Source organism: Parasteatoda tepidariorum, chromosome X1 (assembly GCF_043381705.1).
Source record: "Parasteatoda tepidariorum isolate YZ-2023 chromosome X1, CAS_Ptep_4.0, whole genome shotgun sequence".
Classification (NCBI taxonomy): domain Eukaryota; kingdom Metazoa; phylum Arthropoda; class Arachnida; order Araneae; family Theridiidae; genus Parasteatoda; species Parasteatoda tepidariorum.
In genome coordinates, this window is record NC_092214.1 from 66,038,244 (window position 1) to 66,052,849 (window position 14,606).

The 14,606-nt window shown below is 31.3% G+C and overlaps 1 protein-coding gene across 4 annotated transcripts in view; it reads right to left on the reverse strand.

Annotated features, from left to right (window-relative positions):
• LOC107437115 (hepatocyte nuclear factor 6) overlaps window positions 1–14,606 on the reverse strand; it is a 93,685-nt gene that overhangs the window by 48,814 nt on the left and 30,265 nt on the right. Inside the window, exon 4 of one of the 4 annotated variants that reach the window (XM_016049014.4) lies at window positions 6,075–6,327. The exons of the other annotated variants lie outside the window; for them this stretch is intronic. Coding sequence (XP_015904500.1) covers window positions 6,302–6,327 — 26 coding nt within the window. The 3' untranslated portion in view covers window positions 6,075–6,301. Of the gene's footprint in view, window positions 1–6,074; window positions 6,328–14,606 lie in introns of those variants that run through there. 4 annotated transcript variants of the gene reach the window in all.

The following is a 14,606-nucleotide window of genomic DNA, read 5'->3' on the forward strand; positions in this document are numbered from 1 at the left end:
AGATGTAACAAATCAATGCTTAGATGTGTTGGAAGTGATGAGTCAGCCCATAGACAAATGGGATACCATACTTATTTATTTTTTGCGTAAGAAATTGGATTCCGAATCTTTGAAGGAGTGGCATCTGTCACATAAAGATCGTTCACTCAGATCGTTTTCAGAATTTAAAGCCTTTTTGGAACTGCGTGCTTCTGCTTTAGCTTCGATTAATGTAAACAAACGAGTAATGCCTATTCAAAATAAATATAAATCGTTTAGTAAAAATGAAAATGTATCATCGCATTTAATGGTTCCTCAAATGTGTTTATTTTGTAAAGGACAACATCAAATTTATAAATGTGAGGATTTCATGAAACTTTCTTATAATCAGAAGAAAGATTTTCTTGTAAAAAATAAGATTTGTAAAAACTGTTTAAGGGGGAATCATGTTACATCAGCATGTATTAGTAGTGGTGGGTGTAAAAAATGTGGTCTAAAACACAACACATTATAGCATATCGATAAAAATCAAAATACAAATGTTAACGTTACATCGGATACGGTAGTTGAGCCCATAGTATCAACACACTGTTCTAATTCTAGAAATAGGCAAATTTTATTACCCACAGCTATAGTTCATGTTATTGATTCTAGTGGAAATTTTCAAAAATGCCGTGCTTTACTAGACAGCGCGTCACAATCGTCATTCATTAGTGAAGAATGTGTTCAAAATTTAAAATTAAACAGAAAAATTGTTAAATTACGCATTTCGGGCGTATCTAGAAAACAAACTGCTATGACAAATGGTTGTGTAACTGTAAATTTAATTTCATGTTGTAACAAAAAATCTGTACTGTCTGAATTACATATTTTGAAAAAGGTTACTTGTGATTTACCTCAGTGTTCAGTAGATACAAAAGCGTTAAATTGTTTTGATTCACTAAAATTGGCAGATCCAAATTATAATGTGTCGGGACGTACATACTTTTAGGTGCAGATTATTGTTCAGACATATTTGTTGGTAACTGTATCAAAGCACCTCATGGCTCAATCGCAGCACATGAAACGATATTTGGTTGGGTTATTTTTGGGGAAGAGACGGCATCTAAATCGATACAAGATGTTCACGTGCATCATAGTATTAGTGATATTGATTCTTCCTTGCAAAAATTCTGGCAAGTTGAAGAAGTTCCTAATTCTTGTAAGTGGACTAAAGACGAAATTCAGTGTGATAAACATTTTCAGGAAACTCATTCCCGAGATGACTCTGGTCGATATATTGTACACTTGCCATTTAAGCAAGACGCAAAACCTCTCGGTGAGTCAAGAGAAATCGCAATTAATCGCTTTAAGCAAATCGAACGCAAACTCTCTCGTCAAACAATCTTAATGCAGAGTTATTCAAAGTTTATGAGTGATTATTTGACATTAGGTCACATGGAAAATATTTCCCGACCATGAGTTAAATACTGCCATGGAATCTACGTATTACATTCCTCATCATTGCATAAAAAATGAATCAGATCTAAAATTTCGCGTAGTATTTGATGCTTCTGCAAAAACCACAAACAATATTTCATTAAACGATAATTTGTTAATTGGACCAACTATTCAGGATAATCTTTTTAATCTCGCATTAAGGTTTAGGGAAAGAAAAATCGCCCTTAAAGCAGACATTTCTAAAATGTATAGGCAGGTAAGAGTTGCTCCCAATGATTCTAATTTTCAGAGAATTGTTTGGAGAAATTCTCCTAATGAACCAATAAGCACTTATCGTCTGCTTACGGTGACATATGGAACAGCGGCAGCACCTTATTTAGCTACCAAATGCCTTCAACAATTAGTAAATGATGAAGGACATGCATTCCCTTTGGCTGCACAAGCAGTTATGAAGGATTTTTATGTAGATGATCTTATTTCAGGCGCAGAAACAATTGAAAGTACAATTCAGTTACAATCAGAAATCAATGCGTTATTAAAAACAGGTGGGTTTAAACTCAGAAAATGGGCTTCAAATGAACCACAAGTATTACAAAATTTGAGCGATGATTTGTTAGATTTAAGTCAATATCAGGTTCAGTCAGAAAAAACAATTAAAACGTTGGGTATATTGTGGGACCCTAAAAAAGATGTATTTTTCTTTAAATTATCAATTAATTCTAAGCATGCATATAATTCTAAACGTTCAGTTTTATCCATGTTATCCCAGTTATTCGATCCGTTGGGTTGGATTTCACCAGTAAATTTTAATCCAAACGTTATGGAAAGAAAGGTTAGAATGGGATGATCAGTTACCACCGCATCTAGAAAACATTTGGGAAAAATTCAAAAACAATTTGCACAAGTTAGAAGAAATAGAAATTCCTAGATATGTTTTAATCAATAACGCAGTAAAATATGAGTTACATGGATTCTCAGATGCGTCAAAAAAAGCGTACGCAGCTGTTATCTATGTGCGATCCATAAATAGCAATGGAGATATTCAGATAAATTTAATTACGTCAAAATCAAAGGTAGCTCCATTAAAAAAGTTAACGTTACCTAGATTAGAACTATGTGGAGCTCATCTGTTAGCAAAATTAATGTCAGTGTTAATTTCGGGTACAAATCTTTCTTTTAATGAAACGTTCTGCTGGTGTGATTCGACAATCGTTCTCGCGTGGCTGAATTCCCCTTCCAATAGATGGAAAACATTTATAGCAAATCGTGTCGCGCAAATTCATGAATTCATACCTAATGCGACTTGGCATTATGTGACAAGTTCAGATAACCCAGCAGATTGCGCTTCTCGAGGCATTGGCACAAGCGAACTTAAAACGCATAACCTTTGGTGGAACGGACCACCATTTCTGGATAAATACGAATACATTTTTCATGAACCCACATGTACTGAAGACAATCAGTTAGAAATCAAACGTGAAGAGAAGAAGTTAGCAAGTCTATTGACTCAAACGAAGGAAGGACCTCCAACATTTGGTCTCCTACAAAAGTTCTCCTCGCTATCGAAATTAAAACGAGTGACTGCTTACTGTTTTCGATTCAGTGCTGAGGTAGAAACTTTGCAAAAATCGAAACCGCTTTCAACGAAAAGCAAAATTCTATCGCTCAATCCAGTGTTACATGATGGATTACTAAAGGTGGGCGGTAGATTAAGACATGCGAACATTTCAGATGCACAAAAGCATCCGATTCTTTTACCTAAAGAACATTCCTTAACCAAATTAATCTTAACAGACATTCATTTAAATCACTTACACGCTGGTGCTCAATTAATGCAAGCATGCGTGAGACAGCAGTTCTGGATTATTTCAGCCAGATCAGCTATACGTAGCATCATAGCGAATTGCATGGTGTGCAAGCGTCATCGAGCTCAACGATTAACGCAACAAATGGGAGATTTACCAGCTTCACGCGTAAATCCCTCCCGACCATTCACACATTGCGGTGTGGACTATTGTGGACCTTTTTTGGTAAAAATTTCGAGAGCTACCAGAGCTAAATCGTCCAAAGCATATTTAGCTCTATTCATATGTTTTTCAACGAAAGCTGTGCACTTGGAACTTGTCAGCGATTTAACAACTAACTCTTTCATCGCAGCTCTTAAACGATTTATTGCTCGTCGAGGAAAATGCTCACATATATACAGTGACTGCGGCACTAACTTCATTGGAGCAAATCGTAAACTAAAAGCAGAAATTACAACGCTTCTTAAATCGTATGAGCACAATGACGAAGTGTCACATTATTTAAGTGAAAATGGAATCGAATGGCATTTTAACCCGGTAAATTCTCCACACATGGGAGGAATTTGGGAATCTAACATAAAATGTGTGAAACAACATCTTAAGAAAATCGTATCCAACGTAACACTAACTTTCGAGGAACTTTATACTGTATTCACACAAATTGAAGCGTGCTTAAATTCACGTCCAATATCACCGATGTCTAGCGATCCAAGTGATTTGACAGTATTAACTCCTGGACACTTTATAGCCGGTGGTCCTCTAACAGCTATACCTGAACCAGACTACAGCTCAACGAAGATGAACTGTCTTTCCAGATGGCAGTTAACTCAAAGAATCGTCCAACATTTTTGGAATCGTTGGCAGAAAGAGTATGTCCTTCAACGGCAGCAAACATCAAAATGGAAGCAAGCAAAGGAAAGCTTAATTATTGGTGGTCTTGTCCTCATTTCGGATGATAATCTTCCACCAACGAAATGGAAACTTGGTCGAGTGATCTCTGTGCATCCTGGACATGATGAAAAGGTTAGAGTCGTGGCATTAAAAACAGCTGAGGGCATGACATCAAGAGCTGTTACAAAACTTTGCAAACTTTGAACATTTGACTTTAAGTTCATTGATTCAATCAAGAAGTCCTGTATAAACTAATTTGTACTTATTAATTAATACGTTTTTTGTTCATTTCAGATTTTCTATGTTGTAATTTGAAAGCTCTTAAAGTTTTCAAGGTGGGCGGCATGGAGCAGCGCCATCTGTAACTTTTGAGGAATGCGCATGCGCTCAATGAACCAGAGAAGGATAATGTATGTAACCATCAACGAGAGAACATCTTCTCATTATCATAACTAAAAATAAAGTTGTTTGTTATTGTTTATCGAATCCTTTAATCAACATCCATCGAATTGACAACATACGTATAAACATACATTGGACTAACCTGTATGCACATATCTACAAAACATGAATGTCCAATATATGTATGCACATATGTTTAATGTATATATGCACATAATTACAATAAAAAATGCAGGTCGCATGTATGAAGGTACATTTGTACAATATATGCCTGTTGAATGTATGTATGTACAATATAGATATACCAAGGGTATGCATAATTGTACACACATACATTGTGCATACGTGAATACATACATTGAAAATAGTAATCACGATTACAAGTAATTAATTACAAAGCTATAATTGCCTGTAATCGATTACTCTAATCAAAGCCCAACTATTTAATGTACCTCTGTTCATATATATGGAGGTATGTTGTATGAGGTAACTAACATATATACATTGCTATTGCATAGTGCATTCGTAAGTACATTGTGTGAACATAGGAATTATGCATATGTCTTTGTACGTGTTTCGCATGTACGCATTTGTACGTATATTTTTACATACACACATATATATTTTATGTGTATGCGTACATTATGTACATACATATACTGCATATGCATCTGTACAGAGATACCTACGTTTGCTTACATACTTGCATAAATTTATGTACATGTGCACACATTGTGTGTACGACTTATGTATGCATGTACGCATAGTTTATGCATTATACGCACACTTGTACATACAATGTACGTAAGTTACACATATACTACGCCAGTGTTTCCCAAAGTGTGGTACGCGTACCCCCTGGGGTACGGGAACAGTTTAGCAAGGGTACGCGTTATTATGCGAAATATCTCGCAACAAACGAAAATTACAAAAAATTTTATTTAAAAACAAAGCTAGTCATGAAAATTTACGATTACGTATTTTTCTATTGGATATTTTCTGCAGAGTTAACAGTTAATAATTAGTGGTGTCAACAGCCAGTTGTGATTTTGACTTTTTGTGCAATTTTTTATAGTAAAAAATTCATTCATTTTTTTTTATTAGGGGTACTCAGCGTTACGAAAAATTTAGAAAGGGTACACAAAAGTCATAAGTTTGGGAAACACTGTACTACGCAATAATAATGTAAGTAAGCATTTAACTTTTTTTTTACTTTTTCATGCAAGCATTTATATACAGTGCTCGTTCGTGTATATATACGCATAAACATACAGCGTAGTTAAGTGTGCATATATGAACAACGTATTTTTGTATTCATGCAGTAAATATTTTTACTATTGTTCGTATTCGAGATTACTAGTAATTGTTAGATTATGATTGCTGGTGAAAATGACTGCTTATAATCGTACATATTGATTACATTGATTGCTTAAAATAAAAGATTTCGGTCATTTGTAACTATATACCAGTTATCGTGTCTTGTTGTGATTACAGGTAATCATAATAACTCTTTATCTGTAATTGTTACTTGTAATTTATAAAAATGATTACAAGTAGTTTATTTCTATGTACTTTTTATTTGTAGTTGTCACAATCGTAGTCAATTAGAGTATTCCGTGCCCATTTCTGTTGAGAAGTGAAATTATTCACTTATTCTTGACTAATGAATAAAGAACATTGATTGAAAATAATGAATGATTTATTCTTTATTCAAAATATTTCGGACTAATTAATAAATCTTTATTCATTATTCAGGAAGATTTTGAATAATTATTCATTATTCACTATTCTGAATGACGAATGCCCATCTCTGAAATAAATAAAATGAATTAAATTAAATTCACAGTTAACAGATAAAAAAAAACTATAATTCTCATTTTTTTTAATGCTAGGAGCATATAGTCATAGTTTATAAAATATACAGTTCGATAAAAAGAAAAAACAGCCTTTTATTATATAAACCATCGGAAAGCCAATTGATGCAAAATTGATTAATTTCATTTAGGTCTTCATATTAAATTAAATTTCATTTAGCGCTACTTTTAATTAAAAAATTAAGTATAATTTTCCTCGAAAAATAATCTTATTCTATAAGGATAATCCAAAAAATTTTTTTTTCACTATTTACTATTTTGTCAGAGATAAAAACTAAGAAGTTATCTTAACTAGATCAGACAAAGAAATACTAATTACCAAATTATGCTTTGTTGCATTTTTTTAAAAAAATAATACATTTTATTCACCTTTTCGTGTTTATCACGCACCTATTTGCACGGAGAACGGGACCCATTATGTACGCTTACATCCGGTCTTTAGTTAAGAAGCTTTCAGGATAAAAACGCAGAACTTTTTAATATGTGGTGGACCAAGTGCAAATGATAGTAAACGAAATATATTTCCTAAATGTGTTTATTGCCTTGGTGGTACATTCTAAGTCTAAGAAATCTTCAAATGGAAAAATTGTTCCAATTTCACTCAAATTTTCACTTGCGATTTGAAAAAGCCTCGATGGATGGATAGTAAACAGATTTTCAATAAATCGTAATTAATATTTTTCACATGCACTATTTAAATGATTTTAAAATTTTAGAACTCTAACCCCTCATTACAATCACAATAGCCGACAGTGAAAAGAATGGTAAAAGGATTGAAATGAATTTAAAGATACTCTCAAAATAAATAAATAAATAAAAATTATAAAACAATAGTAATGCGACATTGTTTAAAAAAAGATAATAATTAAATACAAATGAATTAAATACAATACTACATGAAATTAAATCTTTCGAGACAAAATCTAACAAATAAAGTAAAGAGCGGGGAATGATTTTCAGCAAAGCATCGCCGTATAAAAATAGAAAATATAATACGCTGATACTAACGGTAGCGTTAATATAACTTTAAATGATAGCAAATTTATCAGCAACTGTTAAATTCTGGATGTAATAATTGATTTACATTATTCAATTTGATAATTAAAAATTCTACAGTTAAATCAGTGTAGGTGTAGTTGCCTAGAGATGAATTTTTAAAATCGAGAAAATGACTGAAGCTCTTCTCTATTTACAAAGTCATCGTATTTATCACGAATACATATTCTGAATTTCATCGACACAAACTGTCTCATAGCAACAAGACTCTGTTTATCTGTTGACAGTTTGTCCATTATAATAAACGCAGTCTATTTCTTTAAAAGTAATATAGGCTGCATATTCGATTACGTTGATGCAATTCTTTTCTTTCCTCAGGACATGCAACTTAATTTAGATAGTATTTGCACGAAAGCGCACCGCACAAAATCTTTTTTATTTTTAAGTAAGGTGTTTATAAGGATTGCCTTGCGTGAAATAAAGATAGATTTTGCTCACTAAGAGGAGCCAATCTCAATATTTCAAATGGAAATGACTAGCACAAATTTTTATTGATGATGCTAATCGGAGAGAGTAACTATATGTTTCGAAGAATAATGTGGGAGAAAAACATTCTCATTTTATTTAGTTTTTCATTATTAATTTTTATTTATTTATTGAGTTGAATGCGTTTTTATGTGTAGTTAAATTCGAAGAATAACAATTCGGCGTAATATATTTTTCACAGATAAACAAAGTAAAAAAATAGGGTACATCCATGTAAAACTTTCGCCATTTCGAATGATTGGTAACTTTATAGTTAACGAAATGGATTGCATTGCGGTAGCAAAACTCGATCTAAGAATGACTTACTCTGTACAATTTTAATGCTTATTTTTGTGGTTAAAAGGTTTATATTAATTGTTCAACAAAAATCAAAGAAGAATCTTATTTATTTTATACATAATCATTGGACATTACTATAGTTATCGCGGGCCATAGCTCATTTAACTCAAAATTGCTATATTAATCTTTCTAATTAAATAATTAATTAAACATTGATGTAAAGCCAATAAAAATTACAAATATCTCAAAAGTAGCACCATCGTAACAAAAAAACTAGCTGATGTATCCTAATTGATTTTATAACCGTCGTTTAACAGCCGACCCACTTTTGAGTTTACGGCTACCAATGTTCAACGCTTTCGCCTTGCAATTTTGAACTCGATCCAGAAGACAAGGGAAATCCAGAATCAAGTATTGGGAGAAATTTTGCCTTCGTGGCTTTTTGATGGAACTAACCCGCATTTACGTTACACGGAGGGGGAAACCACGAAAACCTCCCTCAGTTACCCTGAAGGTAAGGGGACCGTATGCCACTGAGGATATTTTTCGTCAACACTTTGATCGGTGTGAGACGAGTGCGGAATTCGAATCAACCAGCCATCGCTGGGATTCGAACCCGGTTCACCTCATTGGAAGGCTAACGCTCTATCCCTTGAGCCGTTGACAGTCGACTCAATTTTTGGGTTTACGACTACTAATGTTCAACTCCGTAGCTTTGTAATTTTGAACCCAAGTACTGGAAGAAATTTGCCTTTGTGGAGGACTTTTTGATGGAACTAACCCTCATTTGCGTTACATGGAGAGGAAGAACCTCCTACGGTTAGCGTGACGACAAGGGGATTCTAACCTATGATCCATCTACCACTACCACCATTTTACGCCAGCACTGTACACATATATACATTTCCCCCTTCACTCCGAATTGGAGCATGGGACTTCTATCATAGCTTACCATCTCACTCTATTTGTGGCCAACCAATAACCTAATAAGTCCATCCAATGATCTCTTTATATCACAATCACAATGATTTATTTTATTTTATAACCAGCGTGGAACAGCTGGCCCAATTATGAGTTTACGACTATCATTGTTTAACTCCGCAGACTTGTTATTTTGTACCCGACCCAGAAGACAAGTGAACTCCTGAATCAAGCATTGGGGCAAACTAACCTTCGTGCGCATTCACGTTACATGGAGACGAAAAAATGGTGCGTAGCCAAGATTTTTCAACAAAAAATAAGCACCTTTTAAATACTGTTGAAGCACTCAAAAAATATTTTTAGTCACTTTCCGAAAAAGAAAAAAAACTCCTAATTAGGATCTGCGCAGTAATAAATTTTTTTTTCCTATTGTTTAAAGTTCTTAATTTATAAACATAAAATCAATAAAATTCAAAAACATTTTCAAAAACTTTACATAATCATGATAAAATAACTAATTTCTGTTAAATATTGCAGAGAAATTGTGAAAATCATGGATTTTTTGTAATTTAGAAAGACAATCGACACGGCAAAGAAAAATTCTCTTCTTAAAAGACAGAAAATTAAGCCCTTTTCAAAAACGCTACGCACCTGGGAAAACCTCGAAAACCTCCCATGTTTAGCCCCGAGTGCAAGGGTATTCTAACCCATGCTCTGTTTGCTACTGAGAATATTTTACGTCAGCACAGTGGTCGATGTGGTTAGAGCAGAATTTGTATCAACCAGCCACAGTTGGGATTCAAACCTGGGTTACCTCAATGAAAAAAAAAAAAAAAACGTTTACGCACTAACTAATAACTCGTTGATCTACAGTTAATTTAATGGAAAAAAAAATTCTAAGACTAATTAAATACGTATAATTGTAATTTAGTATTTTTCTAAATTTTTTTACTGATTCTTTTACTTAAAATAAATTAGTTGGAGCAATTACAAACAAAACACCATTAATCATTTAGTTCTAATGACGGGACTTTTACGTAACTACTGGCAATCTTTATGGGTCCAGGGGCCCCATAAGATATGGAAATTAATTTTGCGTCAGATATTATTTTCTACAACGCTACGTATTATGGAAGAAACAACAGTATTTTAGTTAAAAAAAAAAAAAAGATAACCAGCTCATGCTCTTTAATTCTAATTTTCTGTTTTTTCACTTTGTAGTAATAACGCTTTATATTACTCAATTAAAAATACTTGGTCCATCATTTATTGAAATGGTAATGAAGATTTTAGCATTTGAACCCACTGAGAACAGTGACCAAATGAACGTCAATTTTTTTTCTTCTTTTTTTTACTTTATGCTTGAGGAAGATTAAAATTCCAACCCCCCCCCCCTCCTTTTATTTATTTATTTTTTGAAACACGCTGACACTAGACGGGGATAGAGCATTCACCTCATAACGAGGCAACTCTAATTCGAATCCTTGTGATGGCTAATCCATTCAAACTATTCTCTCCGCTTGCACTGATCACAGCGTTGACGTAAAATATCATCAGGTGTAGATGGATTATGGGTTAGCATCCCTTTGCCGTAGGTTAAGCGTGATTAGTAGAGCCCGGATTTTGATGACCCAAAAAATCTCAATTAATGCCCTTAAAAAGTGCAAAAAATGCCCTTAAAAAGTGCGAAAAATGCCCTTAAAAATGCGAAAATTGCGCTAAAAATGCCTAATGACATGACTTAAATAAAGTAAAAATATTGAACTAAAGCAATGTTTTACTCTTTAAAATTATTATGAGTCATTTCAAAGAATATAAAGCAATGCAATACTTGTTCTACGTTCATTAAAGTTTGAAAAATATGTTTTATATCCTAAAATAACTAATAAAAGGAAAATATATTGACTCCAAAACATTTTCATTTTGTATTAAAACTTTAATGAATATAACAACTTCCATCTCATAATATTGCTAAACATCAGAATTACGTTGGATTATTAAATTTTTTTTTTTGATATTTCGAAATGTAAACGAGCGTTTCTTGTCTGAAAGTAAATTTTTATACCCGGAGAAGCTTCTTTAAACGTCTACTGATGTTATTGGTGCCTACATGAAAAAGACGGTCTTACTTACTGACAATTATTCTTCAATTTGAAAAGATGTTGCTTCACCTGTAATATATCCTAGAGATTTTCTTCATTGTTTGGAAGCCAGTGTAACAAAATAATAAAAATTGAAAAAAATTAACAAAAAATGCTTTAAAATGCAAAATACGCCAAAAAATTTAAAGAAAAATACCCTATAAATCTAAAAAAATGCTCCAAAGGACAAAGAATGTCCAAAAATGCAAAAAATGTAAAAAAAATGCAAAAGTCATCAAAATCCGGGCCTTAGTGATTAGGTTTTCTTGATATTGTATTCTCCGTGCAAAGCAAATGTGGGGTAAATCCATCAAAATAGACACCACGAAGATTGTTTGTCATAATACTTGATTAGGAGTTTCTTTGTCTTCTGGGTCAAATATCTTGTATAAGTAATTCAGCCGAAAATGCATAATGCATTATATAAATCTGTAAACTATAAAAAAAAAATATAAGAAAGAGTAATAAAAATTTTTTGGATCACCGGCTACCATGTTCACGAATTTTTTTATTTTTGCAATAAAAAATTATTTATAAAATAATATTCAATCTAATTATGTTAAAGGGGATTGAAAATATTCTTAAGCTTAAGCACTTAGTCAACATTTTCTAAGAAATTATATTCATAAGATAAAAAATTAAATTTAAAAATAAATAATAATAATAATAAAACTGTAGCAAGATAAAAAGAAAAAAAAATGTTTTATAATGAAAACTTTCAAGAATTGAAATTTAAAAAAACGAATGACAATATAATTAGAAAATTTCATTAATTTCAAATAATAATTAATAATTTTAATCATAAATTTTCTTAAAAAATAAAAGTATGGTACATTAACAGTTGCATACAGACATGAGTAAAAATGTTGAAATAAGTTTAAACAAAATATTATTTCGGTTCTAGGCAATTAACTACAAAAGAGAATAAAAATTAAGTCTTTTTTTCTTTATAATCAACATTCTCTAAGAAATTGTATTCATAATATAAAAAATTAAATTTTAAAATAATTAATAATTAAAGTGTAGTAGGATAAAAAGAAAAATAAATGTTTTATAATCAAAACTTTCCCGAATTGTAATAAAAAAACGAATGACATTATAACTAAAAAAAAAATTCGTTAATTTCGAACAGTAATTAATAATTTTAAAAAAATAATAAATTTTCTTAAAAAATAAAAGTTAAATACATAAACAGTAACATAAAAACATGAGTAAATGTTGAAATAAGTTAAAACAAAATATTATTTTGGTTCGAAGTAATTAAGTTACTACATAAGAGAATAAATATTAAGTATTTTTTCTTTGTAATATTTTCCCCAGATAAATAAAAGCGAATTAATAATATGAACGCAGAAAATTTCAAAATCTAGGCTTCCTAGGATTAAATTTATCTAGTTCGGGAATGTGAAAACTGAGAATATGTCTTCCCTAGATCTCTCCTTCCATCCTTTTCTTTAAATGTCATTCCCAAGACTTATGTTTGCGTAATTACGTCGAGAAATTATAAGAAGCTCACGAGGACTCTCAAAACCTACACCTACCAGATAGTTACTAGTCGGAGCCTGGGTGGGTCCGGTTGCCTAGCAACACATCTGACTCAGCTATAGAACGTGGAATCTTCTATTTCAAGGGAAGGGGGTATTTCTTTTCCCCGTTTTATTCCATGGAATGCAGTTTCGAAAATGAACCCCTTTAGTGCAATGGTACTTCTAGGAAGCTCACTTAGTGATGGATGTAAAATTATTTCAGGGATTCTCAAAACGGGAGTAAAAGGAGAGCGAACTAAAATTATTCCATTTTTGAGGAAAAATGAATGCATAAACAAATGTCTAAGAGAAGGAAAATTTGATTCAAAGAAATTTATTTTTAAATTAGTAGTTTTAATTTCAGACACGATGGAGTTAAATATTATTAGTTACTCGATTATAATTTTATACTTAAAAAAAGGCAAAATACATAATTATTATTTATCAATTTAATTTTTATAATTTAATTTAATGAATTCATTTTTAAGGAAAAATATTTCAAAAGTAAATATTTGTTTGATGCGTTAATTTAATTTATTAAGAGCGAATACCTTTAGAAATTTTTTTTCAAACATTCATTTTTAAGTATTAGAAGAATTTTGTTAAAACACTGTCTCTATAAAACACGAAAAATATATTATTTCGTTTTAAGAGTTAATATTTATTTGTTTGTTTCAAAAAAACTAGAAAAAGAAAAAGGATGATAACTTTAAGATAAACAAATTTTGACAGCTTACCTTCAAATCTACATATTCACTATATGAATGCAGTTAAGGCTAAATGTAGAATTGATGCTTTATTTTATTGACAATTATAACAACTAAACGCTCAATAGATAAAAAATTATTACAACAGCATTTTCTAAGCTACCACACCCGAAAAACATTAAAAAGAAAAAGAAATCAAATTTTATCCAATGTATGTTTTAAAATTTCATTTGCCTGGTGCGTTTTTTAATTTCTTTCTTTCCCTTTTTTTTGTTGTCAAAAATAGAAATTTTAAAGATTTTATTTTTGTAACAAGCAAAAAAAGAAACGATAGAATACTTATGTAAAAACAGATGTTGTTAATTGAAAAGTTATTAAATTAGAATGAATGGCCCTTGATTAGCTAGAAAAATAAAAACACAAAAAAAAAAAAAAAAAAAAAAAAAAAAAAAAAAAAAAAAAACACTCTGAAAAGACATAAGAAAAATCGTAACCAAAATTAGATGAACATGGAAAGGAAATGTTTTCTCTACATCCAGCAAAATTTTTGAAAATGTTATTTTAAAAACAGTGTTTCGCAACTAATGCTGCATTACTAAAAAGCAGGGTAGAACAATAAACGGTGTATTTTTTCTCTTCAAAGAACACACAAAACCAGGGGGGGGGAAAGAACGTAATAATTTTTTGAATAAAATTTCTTTTAAATATAACACATAAAAATTTTATCTTAAAAATAAAAAACTACGAAAAAAATCAATGGACTTTACTATTACTGTTTAACTGTACTTCCTCTAAATTATCCTATAATTTGGTTTAAACCTTGTGCACTGTCCCTTGTTTATAAAGAGCTGTGCGCCTAAACTGACATATACGTCAAGGTTTTTTTCTTTCTTTTTTAAATTTTGAATCAGAAAGTGCATAGTACATTAAAACATTATTACCACAAAAACAGTAATTATATTTAAAAGAAAAAAATTATATTAATTTAAAATCTTGATAAATAAAAGCATAATGCGATTCAGAATGCGATAGCTTAACGGATATCTTCAATAAAAAAAGAATGTTGTATACTAATGCAGAATTGAACAGTAATGAAAAC